The sequence below is a fragment of the Monodon monoceros genome, unplaced genomic scaffold (genome assembly GCF_005190385.1).
Source record: "Monodon monoceros isolate NGI ecotype Baffin Bay Population unplaced genomic scaffold, NGI_Narwhal_1 Super_Scaffold_3, whole genome shotgun sequence".
Classification (NCBI taxonomy): Eukaryota; Metazoa; Chordata; class Mammalia; order Artiodactyla; family Monodontidae; genus Monodon; species Monodon monoceros.
Genome location: NW_021703780.1, coordinates 34,671,432 through 34,691,243, shown reverse-complemented (window position 1 = coordinate 34,691,243; position 19,812 = coordinate 34,671,432). Strand labels below are relative to the sequence as shown.

The 19,812-nt window shown below is 49.4% G+C and overlaps 1 protein-coding gene across 12 annotated transcripts in view; it reads right to left on the bottom strand.

The window, feature by feature from the left end:
- Positions 1 to 19,812, bottom strand: part of MOCS1 (molybdenum cofactor synthesis 1) — a 75,741-nt gene that overhangs the window by 18,492 nt on the left and 37,437 nt on the right. For 4 of the 12 annotated variants that reach the window (XM_029242910.1, XM_029242904.1, XM_029242911.1 and 1 more), the window contains exons 1-3: positions 17,449 to 17,647; positions 10,120 to 10,261; positions 8,542 to 8,709 (exon numbers count right to left, since the gene is read on the bottom strand). In XM_029242910.1, the coding sequence (XP_029098743.1) occupies positions 8,542 to 8,709; positions 10,120 to 10,261; positions 17,449 to 17,571 (433 nt within the window). In that variant the 5' untranslated portion in view covers positions 17,572 to 17,647. Of the gene's footprint in view, positions 1 to 5,642; positions 5,654 to 8,541; positions 8,710 to 10,119; positions 10,262 to 17,448; positions 17,648 to 17,805; positions 17,826 to 18,631; positions 18,772 to 19,812 lie in introns of those variants that run through there. The other 8 variants (XM_029242906.1, XM_029242908.1, XM_029242915.1 and 5 more) reach the window with 5 other exon arrangements.

Sequence of the window (19,812 nt, the reverse complement as noted above, 5' to 3'; positions counted from 1 at the left end):
AAAAAAAAAAAAAAAAAAAAAAATCTCCCTGCAAATAAAATACCAGGCACAGACAATTTACACGTGAGCTCTACCAAACTTTTAAAGAAGTGATTACACCAATGTGATGGTGTTGGAAGGTGGAGCTTTTAGGAGGTGATTAGGTCATAAGGATGGAAGGATTAGTGCTCTTATAAAAAAGATCCTACAGATCTCCCCAGCATCTTCTGCCTTATGAAGATAGAATACAATGAAAAGTCTGTGACCCAGAAGAGAGCCCACACCTGACCATGTTGGCACCCTTATCTTGAATTCCAGCCTACAGAACTGTGAGAAATCATTTGCTGTTCATAAGCTACCCAATTTGTGGTATTCTGTTTTAGCAGCCTGATACACTACCTAACTCATTCTTTGAAATTTAATACCACAAATCAGTTAAGGCAGGCATGAAAAAGAAAAATCATACACCCAATTCACTCACGGATATAAATGCAAAAACTTACACAAAATATTAACAAGCTGAACCTAACAGTAGACAAAAGCATAGCAGACCATGCCTAGGTTGAGTGTATTCCAGGTACAATATCAGAAAAGCTATCAATGTCATTCTGAGTAACAGAGTAAAAATGAAAAATCATAGATCATCCTAACACACATTAAGAAAGTGTATAATTAGGGCTTCCCCTGGTGGCGCAGTGGTTGAGAGTCCACCTGCCGATGCAGGGGACACGGGTTCGTGCCCCGGTCCGGGAAGATCCCACATGCCGCGGAGCGGCTGGGCCCGTGAGCCATGGACGCCGAGCCTGCGCGCCCGGAGCCTGTGCTCCGCAACGGGAGAGGCCACAACAGTGAGAGGCCCGCATACCGCAAAAAAAAAAAAAAGAATGTCAACCACGACAATAATAGAAAATATAATTTTAAACATGACACTGTAACTCTCAGGATCCTAGCATAAAGCAGAATTCATCCCAGATGGTTAAAATAAAGAATTTAATGAAAGGACTACTCACAAAGGTGTGGGCAGACTTAATGGTCTCAACAATGAATAGTACAGCACTCAGACTAGAAACACTAGGGATCCATAACCATGCCTAGGGCCAAAAGGACCTGGGGAGGAAATTAAGTTAGGAGTCCAGTTAAGTCACCATGGAAGACTGGCTGCCCTGTAGGAGTTTTAGCTCTGAAGGGAACTTAGCTACAGTCAAAAACCCAGCATAGAAACAGAGCAGGGAGCAGGAAAAAAAAACAAAACAAAAACCTAATCTCATTGGTCAAACCCATCAGGAACCCAACAGGCAAGGGACCCTGGGTGATGTAGTCCCTAGGGGCCAACTACCTAGAGCAAAGAACGGGGCAAAGGAGGGAAATGGCTGTGGGAAGGTGAAGATGTGAACAAAAAAGCTGTCAATTCCCCCAACTTGATACAATGCAATGAAATCCCAACAGATACACAAACAATGAACAAAGGGAATTACAGAAACTATTCCATTTACAACAGCATCAGAAAGAATAAAATACTTAGGATTTAACTTAACCAAAGAGGTGAAAGCCTTGTACAATGAAAACTACAAAACACTGCTGAAATAAATTTAAAAAGACATAAATAAATGGGAACACATCCCATGTTCATGAATTAGAAGACTTAATATTGTTAAAATGTCAATACTACCCAACGCAATCTACAGATTCAATGCAGTCCTTAACAAAATCCCAATGATATCTTTTGTATAAATAGAAAAACCCATCCTAAAATTCATATGGAATCTCAAGGGACCCCAAATCATCTTGAAAAAGAACAAAAAACTGGAGGTCTCACATTTCAATTTCAAACCTTCCTACAAAGCTACAGTAATCAAATGTGTGGGATTGGCATAAAGACAGACATAAAGACGAATGGAATAAAACAGAGCCCAGAAGTAAATCCTCACATATATGGTCAAACGAGTTTTGACAAGGGTGTCAAGACCATTCAATGGGGACAGGACATTTCAACAAATGGTGTTGGGAAAACTGGATATTCGCATGCAAAAGAATGCAGTTGGACCTAAATGTAAAACAATAAAACTCTGAGAAGAAATCATAGGAATAAAGCTTCATAACATATCCAAGAAATCACTGCCAAATCCAATGACCCAAAGGCACTGGCAACAAAAGAAAAAACAAACTGGACTTCATGAAAATTTTAAAAAATTGTACATAAAAGACACTATCCACAGAGCAAAAAGGCAACCTACAGAATGGGGGAGATATCTGAAAATCATATACATGTTAAGGGATTAATATCTAGAATAACAGAGAACTAAAATTCAACAACAACAGAAACAACCCAATTCAAAAATGGGCAAAGGACTCAAAGAGACATTTTTCCAAAGAAGATATATTAATGGCCAATAAACACATGACAAGATGCTCAACATCACTAACCACTATGGAAATACAAATCAAAACTACAATGCAATACTACCTCACACTTACTAGGATGGCTACGATAAAAAAAAAAACAAAAAACCAGAAAACAACAAGTGTTGGTGAGGATGTGGAGAAACTGGAACCCTTCTGCACTGTTGATAAGAATGCAAAATGGTATAGCCACTGTGGAAAACAGTATTGAAGTTCCTCAGAAAACCCAGAATTACCACATGATCCAGCAATTCCATTTCTGCGTATAAACCCAAAAGAATTGAAAGCAGGGTCTCAAAGAAATATCTGTACATCCATGATCATAGCAGCATTATTCACAATAGCTAAAACATGGAAGCAACCCAAGTTGAACAATGAATGAATTACCAAAATGTAGTGTATTCATACAGTGGAATATAATTCAGCCTTTAAAAGAAATTCCTCAATATGCCACAGCATGAATGAACCTCGAGGACATTATGCTAAGTGAAATAAGCCAATCACAAAAAGACAAATACTGCGTGATTCCACTTATACGAGGTTCTTACAGTAGCCAAAATCATAAAGCTAGAAAGTATAATCGTGGTTGCCAGGGGCTGGGGAAGAGGAGAATGGGAGTCATTATTTGATAGAAACAGATTTTCAGATTTACAGGAGACTGTAAATAGATGGTAGTGATGGCTGCATAAATGTGAATGTGAATACTTAATACCAATGAGCTGTATATTTAAATAAGTTGGTAAATTTTATGTGTATTTTAACACAATAAAAAAAGGGAAAAACATCCCAACAGAATTTTCCAGGGAACTTGGTAGGCAGATTCTAAAATTTCCATGGATGGACAAAGCTTAGAATAGCTAAAGCACTGCTGAAGAATAAAAAGGACTTGCCTTATCAGATAATGGACTTATTATGAAGCTACGGAGATTAAGACTGTATGATATTGACACAGAGACAGACAAACTGAATAGAACAGGACCCAAAACAGACCAATGCACACATGGTAGATTTATGGAGGAAGTGGGAACGATTTAGTAAAAGGAACTAGAAAAAATGACCATTCACATGGAAAAATATGAAACTGGAGTCCCTGAAATTATCCACAGATTAAAGACTTAAAAGCAAAAAGCAAAACTTTAAATATTCTAGTAGAAACATAGGTAGTTGTTCTGACCTCGGGTGAGGTGTTTCATTAATGAGTACAAAAAGCACTAACCATAAAAGACAGAACTGACCAATTCAAGAACTACTATTGCCAAAAGAATTGTTACACAAAGTATGGCTTGCTTTTCAAATTGGAAGAAGACATTTGCAACATACATGAAGAACTTGGAACAAACCAATATGAAAGGATAAATAACCAAATAGAAAAACAGGCACATGATACGATTTGGTATTAAAGAGAAAAATAAATATACATGGCTAATAGGTGACAAGATGACTGACCTCATTCTAAACAAAGAAGCACAAATCAAGACCACAATAAAATAGCATTTTATACCCAATCCACTGGCAAAAGTCCAGAATGATAATACTGAATGTTGGGGAGGATCCAGGGGATCCTTATGTACTGCTGGGGAGAGTGTAAAGTGGCGCAACCACTGTAAGACAATGCCAAATTGTTTGCCAAGATTAAACATTCACATATTCAGTAACCCAGCGAATTCCACTCCTAGAGAAATTGTATACCAAGACACATGGATGAGAATACAAGTATTTAAAGCAGCACTGTTTATGATATCAATAAACTGGAAACAACCCAAATGTTCACTAACAGGAAGTGTGGTATATTCATCTAACGGAACAGGAGATCGCAGAGAAAATGAACTGCAGCTCTGGATGACGTATGTTAATTTCAGTTGCATCAAAAGAGTAATTCCTGAAAGACTGCACACAGCACGATTCTTTTAAAGTTCAAAAACACCATCTCAGTTTTAAAAAGCAAGGGAATGATAAACACCACGTTTAGGAGTGTTTCCTTGGGAGGGAGGAAGTACAGGGTAGGAAAGTCCACAGAGGTGGTTAAAGATTCTTGCCAGGGTTCTGATTCTTCCAAAAAAAATTGATGAGGTAGTGGGTTTCCTTAGGAATTCATAACATTATTAAAACATGTAAATAAATTTGTATGAATAAAGTAAAAAAGGCCATGCACGGATCAATAATGAGATTATGTCACAAACCCAGGATTGCGATTTAATCTAATTCTAGGTAACTAGAGTCCATCAAAAATAAAATGAAACAAAAAACTTCACGCCATTTCAAAAACCTTTAATGGCTGCTCTCCATTGCATTAGGCCTCTTATGGGCTCTAAGCTGTGAGAACTGGATGCTCCATAATTCATTTCTTCAACATAACGGAAGAAAGGAAGGGAGGAAGGAAGGACAAAACAGGGAAAGCCTGCAGGACTAAGTGATTCTCCAACTAAGCTGTCATCTGACAGCGGAAGTCAGCCTTGAAATTAGAATCCAAAATCCTTCCTCTGCAAACACTGCCAACACTATCACAGTATTGATACTTGTATGTTTACAGGCATACCTTGGGGATATTGTGGGTTTGGTTCCAGACCACCGCAATAAAGCACGTATCACAGTAAAGCAACTCACATGGATTTTCCTGGTTTCCCAGTGCATGTAAGAGTTATGTCTACACTATCCTTTAGTCTATTAAGTGTGCAATAGCATTAGTCTAAAAAAATGTACATACTTTTATTAAAAAATACTTTATTGCTAAAAATTACTACTATTAAGCCTTCAAGGAGTTGCAGTAGTAACAAAGATAACTGATCACAGATCACCGTAACAAAACTAATGAAAGTGTTGGAAACATTGTGAGAATTACCAAACTGTGACACAGAGATACAAAGTGAGCAAATGCTGTTGGAAAAACGGCACCGATAGACTTGCTCGATGCAGGGTTGCCACAAACCTTCAATTTGTAAAAAAGCGCAGTATCTGTGAAGGGCAGCAAAGCAAAGCACCATAAAGTAAGGCGTGCCTATAGTTCCCCTCTTTTAATTTCTTTTGGAAAATCTCAAACCTTCACCATCCAACGTGGCAGCCGCTAACTACACGTGGGCATTTACATCAATGAAAATAAAGTTCCGAATTCAGTTCCTCAGTCACAACAGCCGCTTGTGAAGCCCAAGGCTGGCTACCTTATCAGACAACAGAGACAGAGAACATCTCCATCACCCCAGAAAGCTGGATTGGACAGCACTGCCTTACCCCCAAGAAAAGGAGGGAGGAGAGGAACTTGTTCATACACAAGCCGGGATGGAGGAGTGCCGGAGCGTCTTGGGGTTGGTGGAGGGGATCACAGACGGCTGACGGAGAGCTGAGCTGTCTTCTCAGGTGGAGATCGACAACACCAGTCCCGGGGCTGACAGCCTCAGGCAGGGACCCCGAGTGACCAGGACAGCCTGCTTGGTGAAACCGGCAGCCCCTTCACTCTGCGCCCTTGGGGTGGGGTCCCTCGAAACTCTCAGCTGGGAGGGCGGGACAAGCGCTTATGAACATGCCCCTCCGCTTACCCCAGCCCTTCTTCCCTAATAGCCCCACCTGCCCTGCCCTTCGGGGTGATTTTGCTCTGAAGTACCCCTGGGGAGGATCAAAGGAGCTAGGCTGGGAGATGTCAAAGTGTTAGCAAACATAGCAACTGCCATTTGTCTTGGACCACTGGGGGAGGGCTTGGGGAGGGGTAGAGTTCCCCCCACCCCACCCCTGCCCCATCAGCGCACACCCTTAAAGCAAGAGATAAATCCTCCAAAGTCAGTCACTGCAGCTGGTCCCTGTCCTAACCAGCGTCTATGTGGTGATAAACCCTTGCCAGCCTCACGCTATCAGCCAGGACCAACAACCCAGGGCCATCAGAGCAGGAAAGGCTGGGAGGTGACCAGCACATAGATTAGGACACTGAGGCCCAGGGTGGGGCAGGAACCTGCACAAGTTCACACGGCCAGGGGGTGGAAGAACCCAGAGCGGGAACAGGGCTGCCGCCTCTCCTGGCTCCCTGGCCTCCTACTAAGCAAGGTGGTGGCTTCCGTGGAGACTCTGCATCCTTCCATCTGCGCGCAGTCACCCCTCTCTGACCAGCAGTGATCACAGGTTCGCCCACAGGCCCTGGACAGAGGGCAGATGAAGTGCCCTGACCGAGGGGGCTGGGGACTGGCAGCCAGCCAGGTTTGGCCCTTTCCTGGAACCCAGGCTGCTTTTCAGGCTCTGAGGAGCTGCCTGAACAGGGGGTCAGGTCAACTCCCCTGGGCCAGCACGTGTAGTCTAGGAATGATGGCAGGATTCCAGGTCAAGTGATCGGTGGGGGTGGGAGGGAGCTGGCCACAGGGAAAGAGGGAGGAAAGAGCTTGCAGGGGTCCCTGGGCCCCTCCTCGGGGCTCCCACAGCACCTGGGCTCCTCACCAGATGGCGGCAGGCTCCAGGGGTTGCTTCCGCCAATGGGCTGGGGGTCCCTGAAGGCTGGGCCTGCAGCTCACTCCCCTCTGACGCCAGCACAGTGCCGGGCACGTAAGAAGGCGTTCCAGAGAACGTTTACTGAACCAGCAAGTGAGGCAGAGAGCTGGGGGCTGGAGGATCCCACCCCGAGCAGCTGGAGCAGGGGCCTCAGCAGTCAAGAACATGGAAACTTATTTTCCCCGGATTCCATCTTTTACAATTAAATGCTCACGGTCTCTGCCTGACCTCGGGGCTTAGAACCAGCCTATGGCAAGAGGCTCTGCTGGGCCATACACAGCACTCGCCACTAGCTGGGCATTTCCTTCTCATTTCCTCCCAAGGTCCACCCTATAAGGTAGGTTACCCTGTCTGAAGGCTTAGGACGGACTTTAAAAGTTGCTCAAGATATACTACTAGGGCTTCCCTGGTGGCGCAGTGGTTGAGAGTCCGCCTGCCGATGCAAGGGACACAGGTTTGTGCCCCGGTCCAGGAAGACCCCACATGCCGTGGAGCGGCTGGGCCCATGAGCCATGGCCGCTGAACCTGCGCGTCCGGAGCCTGTGCTCCGCAACGGGAGAGGCCACAACAGTGAGAGGCCCGCGTACTGCAAAAAAAAAAAAGATATACTACTAGTATGAGGTGCAGCTGAGATTCACACGTGGACACGTCATCCTTCAGAGATCATATTTTGAACCACCTTCACTCATCCAGCAAACATCAGTGAGCCCCAACCGTGTGTAGGCGCTTCCCTAGGTGCTCGAAACACAGCTGTGAACAGAACCTGCCCAGCTCCATGAGAGCTTTCATGCTAGTAAATGAGGAGACAGACAAAAACCAACCAAATAACACCACGTGGTAGAGTAGGATCGCCACACTTTTTCTGTTAAAAGGCCAGACAATAAACACTTTTGGCTTTGCTGGCCATATGGTCTTTGTGGCAACTTAGCTCTGCAACAGGGGAGATATGTAAATGAGTGGGTGTGGCTATGTGCCAATAAAACTTTATTAATGGACAGTGAATTTTAAATTTCATACAATTTTCAAGTGCCACAAATGCTATTCCTTTGATTTTCTTTTTCAAGTGCCACAAATGTTATTCTTTTGATTTTCTTTTTCAATCATTTAGAAATATAGAAACTATTCTTAGCTTGCAGGCCGCACACACACAGGTGGTGGCCCGGTTTTGGTCCATGGTCTGTACCCTACCAACTCCTGGGAGACACAGCAGCTGGGGTATGTGAGGGGGAATTTAGACAGAGCAGCCAAGGAGGTCTCCCCAAGGAGATGACACGGGAGCAGACCCCTGAATGAGGCAGGCAGGGAGCCCTGTGCTCCTGGCAAAGGGAACAGCATGTGCAAAGGCCCGGCAGCATGAATGCAGGGGAGGATGGAGGTCAAGCGGCAGGAGAGAGGTCTCTGCGGTTGACGGGAACCAGATCACGTGGGCCTCCAAGCCCTGGTGAGGACTTTAGTCTAAATTTGACATCAAACCACTGGACTCTGGCACTTACCAGCTTTGTGACCTTGGGCAAGTTACTGAACTTCTTTGTGCCTCAATTCTTTACAAAATGGGAATAGGAATGGTACCTGTCTCAGAAGGCGTAGGACTCTGTGAGCATAATGCCCGAAAGGAGTGTTAGCTTCTGATATCAATACTGGAGCCCAGCTGGAGGAGGCACAAGCTGGGAGAGGTGGTGACGACTTTTGTCAACTCACCCACGATGTCCACCACGTCCGGCCGAATGAGCGGCTCCCCGCCCGTGAGTCGGATCTTGTCTACACCTTCTTTCACAAAGAGGCGGGCCAGGGTTAGGAGCTCCTCTGTGGTCAGCAGGTCTGCCTTGGGGGTCAGAGGGACACCCTCCTCGGGCATGCAGTATTGACCTGAGGGGAGGGAGGGGACGTGGAGGAAGGAAGTGACTGCAGCGGTCAGGCTGCGATGTCACCAGTCCCCAACTCCCCCACCAGGCCACAAGTGTCTCCTGAACCCCACCCCAGCCATGAGGAAAGACCCGGCCAAGTGTGAGGTGGCACAAACCCTAGGCCAGATTCTCTTTGGGGCTCACCACGCTCACCTACAAAATTTAACACCCCTTCCCCAACTGGCCTTGCTGTCCCTCAGGGCTTAAAGATGATAAATGAGGCTGACAGCTCAGCCTGGCTGGAGGTAGGGCAGGCCGAGACATGAAAGGCCAGGGCCCTGGGCCCATTCCTTCTGCCATCGTTCATCTCCTTCATTTCATCTGGTTTTGACAAACAGGGACCCTTCTCTATGTGTCCTAAGGTGAAGGAGGCTGGGAGGTGCTCCCTGGCCTGGGCAAAGCTGCTCTCCTCTGTGGCTACACATGTTCTCACACCCAGTTTGTCTCCTACAGGCGATCATCAGTCCCATTTCACAGGTTGGAAAGCTGAGGTACCACCTGTTCAGGGCAAGGTAGCAGAAGGGGATAAATGAGGCAAGCCCTGGCCAGTGAGGGGGGCACCACCTCCTCCCATCAGTTCCCATGGTACGGGTTTAATCAGTACCAGTGGTCAGGATCCGCTAGGGGGTCATTCAGTCAAATCAGTGAAAGGTCCAGAATTGGTCTTTTAAGATGGAACAGATTAGGTAACAACATCAGAACATCAGTACTGCACGTAATGGGTATTGTTTGGTTAAACATTTACTACACATGCACGTATTTACTGGGCCATGAAGTAAATGTATTTCTTATTGTGAGCTACAGTGAGAGAAAGGAAGGAAGAAGAGAAGGAGGGAGGGAAGGAAGGCAGGACAGATGGACTAACACACTTCGGAAGCCCCTCCAGCGGTGGATCTGGCCCAGAGCACTCCGCGTGGGGTTATGAAACAAGGACTCTGTGTACTAGCCTGGCCCCAGACAACTCGTCTCATGGGACTGGGGTTGGGGTGTCTTTATAGCTGCCACTGCTGCCTATCTCACTTGTTTACACCGTCCAGCAGTCCCCATGCCATGTCCTGAACCGTGGGGACCGCAAGGAAACAGGAGGGAGGGGAAAGAGCCCCGAAGAGTGGGAGATCCCAGGCCAACCTCAATCCTAAACCCAACAGCAATTCTGTTCTCCAACCTAATCCCAAGTAGAACCCAGCTTCCAGGATCATAAAACTCACCCTTGACCCCTACCCTGCCCATGAACCCCACCTGGCAAGCAAGGAAGAAGGGCAGGTGGAGTTTTCTAGAAAGAGGAATGGGGAGGATTGAGAAGGATTCCCAGACACGGGGTGATTTAGGGGCTACTGCAGCAGAGGGACAGGAGCCCAGGAGGGCGACTCACATCTGAGGTTGCACTTCTCGGTGAGGGAGATCCGCAGGTAGCTGTGGCGCCGGCCGAAGCTGTCGGTGAGGAAGGCAGAGAAGGGGGCCGCGTGCTCCCTCAGGAACCGCCTCCGTCCGGACGGCACCTGCGACAACAGGGGCTGGGGGAGAGGTGCGAGGAGTGCCCACCTGGGGAGAGCAAGCCCTCTCCCCTCGACCATCCCCTCCCTCCTCTCTGACACCCGCGCACACTGCTAGCCTTTCCATCCACATGGGCTCCACAGTCCTGGGGGTCTGGTATTCTCCTCTTATTCACAGGTTGGGAAACAGGCCTGGAGGGAAGGACGTGCCCCTCCAAGGTCCCACACTCAGCCCCAGGGTGGAGGACCCCTGCAGGGGTGCAGCTGCCTACCGGCTGGGCAGCAAGGCACAGGGAAGGGCACTAAGCCCCAGCTGGGCCCCACCTCCTCCCTGCTACCCCTCCCTCAAAGGAAGCCTATCCGGGAACAGCCATCTCTAGCATCTCTTGGATGGGTCACTGGGAGGGCAGGTGCCATTTGGCAACTGGCAACCACGCCACCAGACAAGCACGTCCAGAAAGGAGGAGGGAGACAGCAGGTAGCTGAGAGGGAAGGTGGCCTGGGACACGGAAGCCACTTGTCCAACCCAGGCCTCCCATTCCTTACCTTGAGCTCGAAACAAAGTCACTCACTGTGAGGGAGGGGGTGTCACACAAGCTGCCTCCCCCTTGCGGATGGGGGGCTCTCTGGGGCCTCCTCAACACCCAGAAGGACCCAACAGGCCACACCCCCAGGAGCAGCCGGGGGCCACGCCCAGCTGGGCAGGGTAAACCCATGGGGAAGGCTCCCCTCCCACAGAAGGCCTTGGGGGGAAGACAGCACACTAGGGAGACCCACAGAGGGAATGAGGCCACCAGCCTCCAGGAAGGGAGAATGGAGGTGCCAGGATGGCCACCACACTAACCCCGTGCCCAGATTGCTTTAGTCCTTATCCTTCACCCACCCGTGACCAGAAAAAAGGATTAAGGACCCACTGTTTGGGGTATAAGGGGAGGAGATGGCCCGAGGCTCCCCGCAAGGCCCAAACTCATCCTGGGGAGAGAAAGGAGGCAGCCAACCTCACCCCTTCCTAAATCTGAACTAGTTTGTTCTCTCTCCCCTCCCCCATCCCCCCATTTAGAACACAGCCCTGGGTCATGACATGCCGATGAGATAACTGCTCCACAGAGGTTAACAGTTTGCAAGGCATCTTAAGGTTTCCAAAGAATGTTCTCTGTTCCATCCCCACACCTAAAGGGATTATTATAACCAACTCTTGAATGGGGTCCAACCAAGAACACCCCTGGCAGAACCAGGATTCAAATCCAGGTCTTCTGATTCCAAGTTCTAAATTCCTTCCCCTAGTTGCATAGGGTGTGTCCAAGAAGGTACACGGGATGGTACATAGGGCGGGGAGAAGTCATTTCTCTAGAATTTTTAGAACAGAGAAATCATGACTGTGGGGGTCATCCGTGAGGTCTATGGATAAGGCTCTGGCCTGGGGACACACCGGGAAAGTTCTCTAACTCCTCCAGGCCTGCTCTCCCAGCTGTTAAATAAGAACACAGTTGTGGGCCAAGGTTGTCTTGCTGTAAAGGAGGGGGCTAGTCAGGACACTGGTAGGGAAACACCCAGGATTCTCATGATCTTGTAACCTAAGAAAGCAGGCCTCCAGCCCTCCTGAGGTCCAGGAAGAAGAAACATTTACTTCAGAGACCTCCTCAGCCCTGGCTACATGTTAGAACCATCTGGGGAGTTGAAGAAAAAAGTTCTACTGGAGACCAGCTGAATTCAATCTCCAGATGCTGTGGTTTTTTCACCTCTCCAGGTGATTCTAATGTATAGTCAAGGGCCACTGACTGACTCAGGAGGTAGAAGGGATAGGAGAGGTAGAAGGGGGTGCTTCATGATTTTCCTGGGTCTATAAAACCGACCTCGCTCTGCCCGCCCCAAGACCAGTTTCCCACATCCTCTAAGAAACCCTGCTCACAGCCCCGTGACGAGAAAGTAGCCGTCACTTCTCTGAACTGCAGTCTGAAATAAGTGTTCCTCCTTCCCTACTCACCCCACTGCCTTTCCACCAGTACCCCTGGGGGTGGGGCAGGGACACTTCAGAATCACGTGTCCCATCCCGGGACTTCCCTGGTGGCACAGTGGTTAAGAATCGCCTGCCAATGCAGGGGTCACGGGTTTGAGCCCTGGTCTGCAAAGATCCCACATGCCGCGGAGCAACTAAGCCCGTGTGCCACAACTACTGAGCCTGCGGTCTAGAGCCGGCAAGCCAAAACTACTGAGCCCACACGCCACAACTACTGAAGCCATGCGCCTAGAGCCCGTGCTCTGCAACGAGAGAAGCCACGGCAATGAGAAGCCCACGCACTGCAATGAAGAGTAGCCCCAGCTCGCCGCAACTAGAGAAAGCCCACACACAGCAACGAAGACCCAACGCAGCCAAAAAAATAAATTTTTTTTTTTTTTTTTTAAAAAGAGGTCTTCCCTGGTGGCACAGTGGTTGAGAGTCCGCCTGCCGATGCAGGGGACACGGGCTCGTGCCCCGGTCCGGGAAGATCCCAGATGCCGCAGAGCGGCTGGTCCCGTGAGCCATGGCCGCTGAGCCTGCGCGTCCAGAGCCTGTGCTCCGCAAGGGGAGAGGCCACAACAGTGAGAGGCCCGCGTACCGCAAAAAAAAAAAAGAGTCCCATCCCCATTGGCCACCACAGTCCAGGAGCTCAGACACCTGGGAATCTGTGTAACAATTCAGTGATTTGTTAGTCCCCCCAGACCTCACCTCCTCACTTGCCAAGATGCCCTCCTCACCCTAATCTTCACATCCTGGGAGAGGTGGCTGGGTGAGGGAGGAGCGAAAATAAAGCCGAGAATAGGGAGCAAGTGAGAGGACCCAGGAGCATGACTCAGCAGAAAGCAGAGAGGGAGCCGAGGAATGGGGCAACCCAGAATGGAATTAGGCCCCCACGGGAGGGGAGGCCAGATTTCACTTTTGAGACCTGGAATGACCTTATCTAGATTCGTTCAGACTCTGTACAGCCAGTAGCTGACGCAGCCTCCTAAACACTCCCTCCCCTCCCCCTCCCCCTCGCAAACTCCTCAGTTGGGTATTAACACACCTCATCCCTGCCTCCTCCTCCAACACTGCATGCCCTACTTTCCTTCTTCCATTTTTTTTCTTCCCTTTAAACTCCCTGGAGGAAAAAATATCAGCACCAGTCAAAGGAGCCCAGAATCCTGGGATAATTACTGGGCAGATGAGACGGCAATGCCTCTCGCCCAGGCGGGGCTAGGACATGTCAGAAGTAGAACACCCTTAGGTGCTCGTATTCTCCGGCCCCGGCCTGGACCAGGCTGTTTCCCCTGGGTGGGAAGCCTTCCTGCCTGACTCTGTTTCCCGGTGTCATAGCAGGTGTCAAACCGCTGTGTCAATGAACAGACATGCAGGTCCCTAACCCAGAGGGAAAGGTGGTGCGTGGAAAACCCAGTTGCAATGGGGTTGCCATGCATTTCTAGGCTGGTCTCTACTGTCAAAATGGTTTAGCCTCCTACAGTGGTTCTCAGCTTTTGTTACACATTAAAATCACCTGAAGACCTTCTAAGACGTGCTGATGCCAGAGCCCCAGCCCAAAGATTCGGACTCAGCTGCTCTCTGGGATGGGGCCCTAGTGGTTTATCTGAAACGTCCCTGTTCAGCTCTGTAGCCCAGGCTGAGAACCACTGGCCCTGCTACACCAGGACCCAGTGCCATTTTAATCCAGGGTGATTGCGGTTCTGAGCATAGGCTTTGGGAGCAGGTAAACTTGAATTAGAAGCCTGGCTCTGTTACCAACTAGCTGTAGAGCTAGTTGCTTACCATTCTCTAAGCCTTAGCTTCCTCGTCCATAAACTGTGGAAAATGATCCTACCTACCTCAACCGGAGGAGTTCCTGTCACACGGTAGGTATTCAGGAAGTGGCTGCTCCCATTCTCTTAATCTAACTCCTACTTACAAATAACCGTTCATCATGTGTCCATGGAGGGGCACTGTGTGTGTGTGTGCTGTGACTAGTTTTCCCACTCTTGTCAGCTTCTCTCGTCTTGCAAAGCCCTACTTAATGGCAGAGGGCCCAAGGCTGGGGTTTCAGACCTGCTGTCACACCACTCAGAGCAGGACACGTGGGGTCTGAGCTTCCCGAGAACCACAGATACTAGTGCCACAACCAGGAACTAGGCAGCCTACCACATGCTACTGGTTATATCTTGTCTACCAACCCAGTGCAGACTGGGATGAAGTGGTGGGGAAGAGTGGTAGGAAGGAGTTAGTTAAGGGAGAGACCCTGCCCTCAAAGTGCCTCCTCTAATATTCACTAACCTTGGGCCTTTGATCTGAATGATAAAGGCCGACCCCCAAACAGCTCTGGAGAGTAGACACTAGAAGAGCAGGAGAAAAAGAGCACAGGCCAAACCCAAGTATCACTGGCCCTGATTTACCTGCTCCTTGGGAGGATGTATACCCAGCGTGGCTCAAAATTAATCTCTATTGAATGAGGGGACCTGGCAAAGTGCCCAGCCCCAGGCTTTGACCTCCGCTCCCCCTCCAGCCCCACCCTAAGTGTGAGGTCTTCACACCTGTGGCTCCCAGCAAGGATAAGTCACACTTCATTGAAACAAAGCTGGGCAGGTTGGAAGTCCAGGCAGCCCCCTGAAAGGTCTCCTTTCCTTCCACGTGTGACTGCCCCGCCCCGGCCCTCCTCATGTACCAGTCCCTCCCTGCACAGCCCTCTCCCACGTTGTGTTCTCTCCAGCCCCCTGAACAGCTGGGTGCCTTTGCCTGGCAGTCTTCCTTTCCCCTGCCCCTGCCCCAAGGAAGCAGGCCCAGGGCCTGAGGCCAGCCCCTTGTCGTCCCAACAAAGCCTGCCCGGAGCCGGAGAGGGAGAAAGAAGGGCGTAGTGCTTGCAACTGGGGGAAGCCCTCTGTCTTGCTGCCCCAAACAGGCTGGAGGGAGCTGTCTCCCCAACCCGCCTCCCCTTTCCACCTGCAGAAGCTCCTCGATCTGCCCCGGGACCAAGCCCAATGCCCCTATCCACTGTCCTCACAGCCAGCTCCCTCCCCTCACTGCACAACTCTCCCACACCTACACCCCGACACACAGACAACAGCCAGGGGATTTCCCTGTCTCTCCAAGCACTTGCCATCTCAAACCAGACCTCAGGGCCCCGCGTAGGGTATGGGGGAAGGGAGGACAGGGCTTCCAGATGCCCCCACCCCTGCTCCTGCCAACTGGCAAGCTCGGTGGATTGGTTGAACATACCTCTGAGATTCTCCTAAGGACATTCTGTGCCCTCCCCCACTGCGTACAGATGGGCTAGTCCATCCCACTGGTTTTAAAGACAGGAAGAGAGGGGAAGAGACAGGCCCAGGAGCCAGGTCAAACTGGGGGCAAAGCGAGCATGAAAGCTTGGGGCTCCCTGTCCAGTGCTCTGTCACGTGCACCCTCACCAGACCTGTTTCAAACAGCCAAAAAATACCTGCTAACTCTACCGCCTGCAGAGCACCGGCTAAGCAATGTACCAAGAAAGGCAGGGGAGCACCCAGCACCCAAGGAGCAACCTATCTGAGGATAACCCTGGTGGGGAACGTCCAGGGTGGGAGGTCTGTGATCAGATAGTTGACAGAATGACTATCCTGAGTGTCCAGGTGGGAGGGGACTTAGGGGACACAGTATGTGGCAATGGCGGCAAGCATAATTACAACAAACATGTGCAATCCACGTGCACAGCACGTACATGTGCCAGGTTTTGTAGACACTGTTATTCCCATTTTACAGAGAAGAACACTGAGGCACTGAGAAGACCTGCTCAAGTTCACACACCTAATAAGTGGTAGGGCTGGGATTCAAACCGAGGCATTCTGAGTCCACCTTCTTACCTGCTAACGCTACCTGCCCTCATGGTGTAAAGGTAAGGGTAAGAGCAGCCTCTCTTCTACTCTCCCCACAGAAAAGAAGCAGGAGCACAAGTGCTAGAGTTTGAGCTCCGGTTCCCTTACTTTACAGCTCAGGGACTCCAGGGAAGTTAACTTCCATGAGCACCCTCACCTGAAAATACAAACTCTACTCACTTCACATGGTTTATTGTGAGGACTGAAAGAGAGCACGAATGAAGCCACTTAGCACAGGATGAAAGGTACAAAGTAAATGAGGGGCAAGGGGGAGAAGAAACTTCTCTTTTCCTGAATTCTTTAAAGATCTCTCATCTTTGCTTTCCAATTTTTCCCTCCACAAAGTTCAGAGTTCAAGGATACTGACAAACTTCTCCACCTCCCAGAAATGGGATCTGCTTATCTGAGGATCCCGCGGGTGGGGGGGAAGGGGGGATCAGATCTGGAGAAAGCAGGTCAGGCTGAGGCCCTCCCCTTGATTGAGCAACAGCAGGTGCATGATCTGATGAATCCCAGAACTTGAAACCCTGAGCCAGGAGGTGGGAAAAGAATGACCAGATCAGCCTAGAAAAGGCGTCACCAAAAAAGAGATGCTTCTCCCCAAATGATTCCCTGACAACATGGACAAAACAAATTTAAAACTTCTTATGCTGGAAACCCCTCTGAGATGCTGTTAAGGACTGAGGGGGGCTATCCCAACCCTAAAGACATAGCGGAGTCCCTAACCTGCAGGACCCCTGGTCCTGACTCCATTCTGCTCTAGAAAGAGACTGAACCCTCCTAAGGGAAATGAAGATGAAACAAAAAGAGTCAGTGAAGGACGGGTCACACAACCCTGTGACTACAAAGTGACAATTGACTACTGGCAGCACCAAGGTGACGTTTTTAGTCTTTGCCACACTATGAAGTGGGGTGTCACAAAAACACCTGATCACACACAACCTCCACTGGGGGGCAGGGAGGAAAATGTTTAAAGAGGCTGGGTGTGAGGCAGGGCGGAAAGGGGTACTAATAATATCTCATTGGTCCCAGAGTCCTGCCGCCTGCTCCCCCATCTCTGGGAGTCACTCAGACCTGGAAGTGGGTTGCACGGATGGGTGGGCAGGGAGGTTTTTAAGCCAGACCCCAAGGAGCGCCCCACCCCGCCACCCCTCGTTGGGATACCGGGTGAGACTGGGCAGTCTATCTAGAAAACATCATTCCACTCCTCCCCACACCTAAATAAGCGCTGAGGAGTCCCTCGCAGAGGCAGACACCCCTCCCAGAAGCAGCTACCGCGGACGGGCCGGGGTGTTTCTGGGCATAAGGTGCAGCTGCCAGGCCATCCCCTCCCCAAGAAAGTGTGGATGCGGGAGGCTCACCTCCACGGCAGGTTGGGAGGGCTCCCCGGGGTGTGGCTGCGTCACCAGAGCGCCCGAGCTGCAGCTCCGGACGCTGGACCTCAGGACCCGCCGCAGCATCCGGGACACCGGTTGGGCCGCCATGAAGCCTGTCCGGCAAGGCGAAACTACACTGGGTAGCCGGCTTTGGGAGCACGCTAGTCCGGGACTCGCTGCCCCGGGTCCTCCCGGCAGGGGCGTGGTGGGGGCGGGGCCATACCAGCCAATCGGTGAGGGCACCGTGCCGCGCGGCCTTCTGGGAGTTGTAGTCCACACCCTCTGCTCCTATCCCAGGAGGCTAAGTGTTCTAGGCCTTGCAAAGCACAAGTTCAAACTCACCCAAAGATCTTCAGTCTTTTCCTACAGGCAGCTCTGGACTTTGTGCCAGTCACACCATGACCTAAGTGCTTTAGGGTCAGGTGAATGAACTTTAAGGAGGTACCAAAAAAGTGGGTTATCAAGATAAATAATTTTTTTTTTTTTTTTTTGCGGTACGCGGGCCTCTCACTGTTGTGGCCTCTCCCGTTGTGGAGCACAGGCTCCGGACGCGCAGGCTCAGCGGCCATGGCTCACGGGCCCAGCTGCTCCGCGGCATGTGGGATCTTCCCGGACCGGGACACGAACCTGTGTCCCCTGTATCGGCAGGCGGACTCTCAACCACTGCGCCACCAGGGAAGCCCAAGATAATATTTTAATGCAATATTTTAAAAAGTCAGGGACTTCCCTGGTGGCGCAGTGGTTAAGAATCTGCCCGCCGATGCAGGGCATACGGTTCGAGCCCTGGTCTGGGAAGATGCCACATGCCGCAGAGCAACAAAACTACTGAGCCTGCGCTCTAGAGCCCAACTCCTGAGCCACAACTGCTGAGCCCCCATGCCACCGCTACTGAAGCCCGGGCACCTAGAGCCTGTGCTCTGCAGCAAGAGAAGCCACTGCAATGAGAAGCCCGCACACTGCAACGAAGAGCAGCCCCGGCTCACCGCAACTAGAGAAAGCCCCTGTGCAGCAAGGAAGATGCCACACAGCCAAAAAGTAAATAAATAAAAAATAAAAAAATAAAAAAAATAAAGTCAGAATCAATGCAAAACAATCCATAATAAACAAAATATCAATATTTTATATAAAAACAATAACTGATCCTGCATGTTTATGACTTACGACTTACCTAACTCCTTTCACTGTTGTCTAGGCCCTGATTGTAGGATGGTCAGCTTGCTCCTTCAAGATACACTTCTCCAGGGACTTCCTTGGCAGTCCAGGGGTTAACACTCTGCACTTCCACCGCAGGGGCTGTGGGTTCCATTTCTGGGAATGGTTTTTTTTTTTTAACCAAAAAAAAACATGTTTTTTTAACCAAAAAAGTTAAAAAAAAAAAACAAAAAACGATGCACTTCTCCAACTGTGCCCCCAAAGGAAGCTAACAATTTTGGCCTCTCTGTTTAAAAAAGTATGTAGCAAGAAGTCATAAAATGAGTAGATATCATCTTTGGAATGCTTCCTACACACCAAACACCATGCTAATGACATGGAGGAACCTTAAATGTATATCACTTAATACTTACAATAATCCTACAGTTACTAGGATGTCAATTTCGCAACTTAGGAAACAGAAGCTTAGAGAGGTTGGGTAATTTTCCCAAAGTCACCTGGCTGATAGGTGGCAAAACTGGGGTTTAAACCCAGGACAATATGATTCCTAAAGTAAAGATTCAGTATGTATCAGGAAATGGGAGGGGTGGGGGGTGTCCCTTTCTCTCTCTCAAAAACAAAGAGCTATAGTCTTTAAGGTTTTTCATGGAATGCACACTCAGTAATGAGTCTACGTACTAAGAATCTTATGCTCAAATAGGCCTATCTGTTGTATCCAAAACTATCACCATGGAATTGCAAGAACCAAACGCTGAATAGCATCATGGGAAACTCACCTTTAGTCTGATGCTAAAATCCTAGCTTTTCTGAAAGTCTCATTGCATTTGTACAAGTCAGTTGTGGTCAGTTATCTTTTCCTTTCCACTAGTCTATCAATTCTTCAAGACCAGGATCTACATCCTTATTTCCTAATATACACTTGGCAGCTAGTATCTTTCAGTCCAAGTTCAGACAGTACATGCAGGGGGTGAGAGTGTGTCTGAGTACATTTGAGACAGTAGGACAGGCCTCACAGAAGTCTATTTGCAAAGGGCCTGAGGACCATGGAGGACTGTTCAAGCTCTGTCCATGGCTAAGCTGGATGCCTGTCTTCCCTCCCCCACCCCCATCCAAAAGGATCCAGGACAAAACTTGGAAACAACCAAGATGTCCTTCAGTAGGTAAATGGATTAATAAACTGTGGTACATCTAGACAAT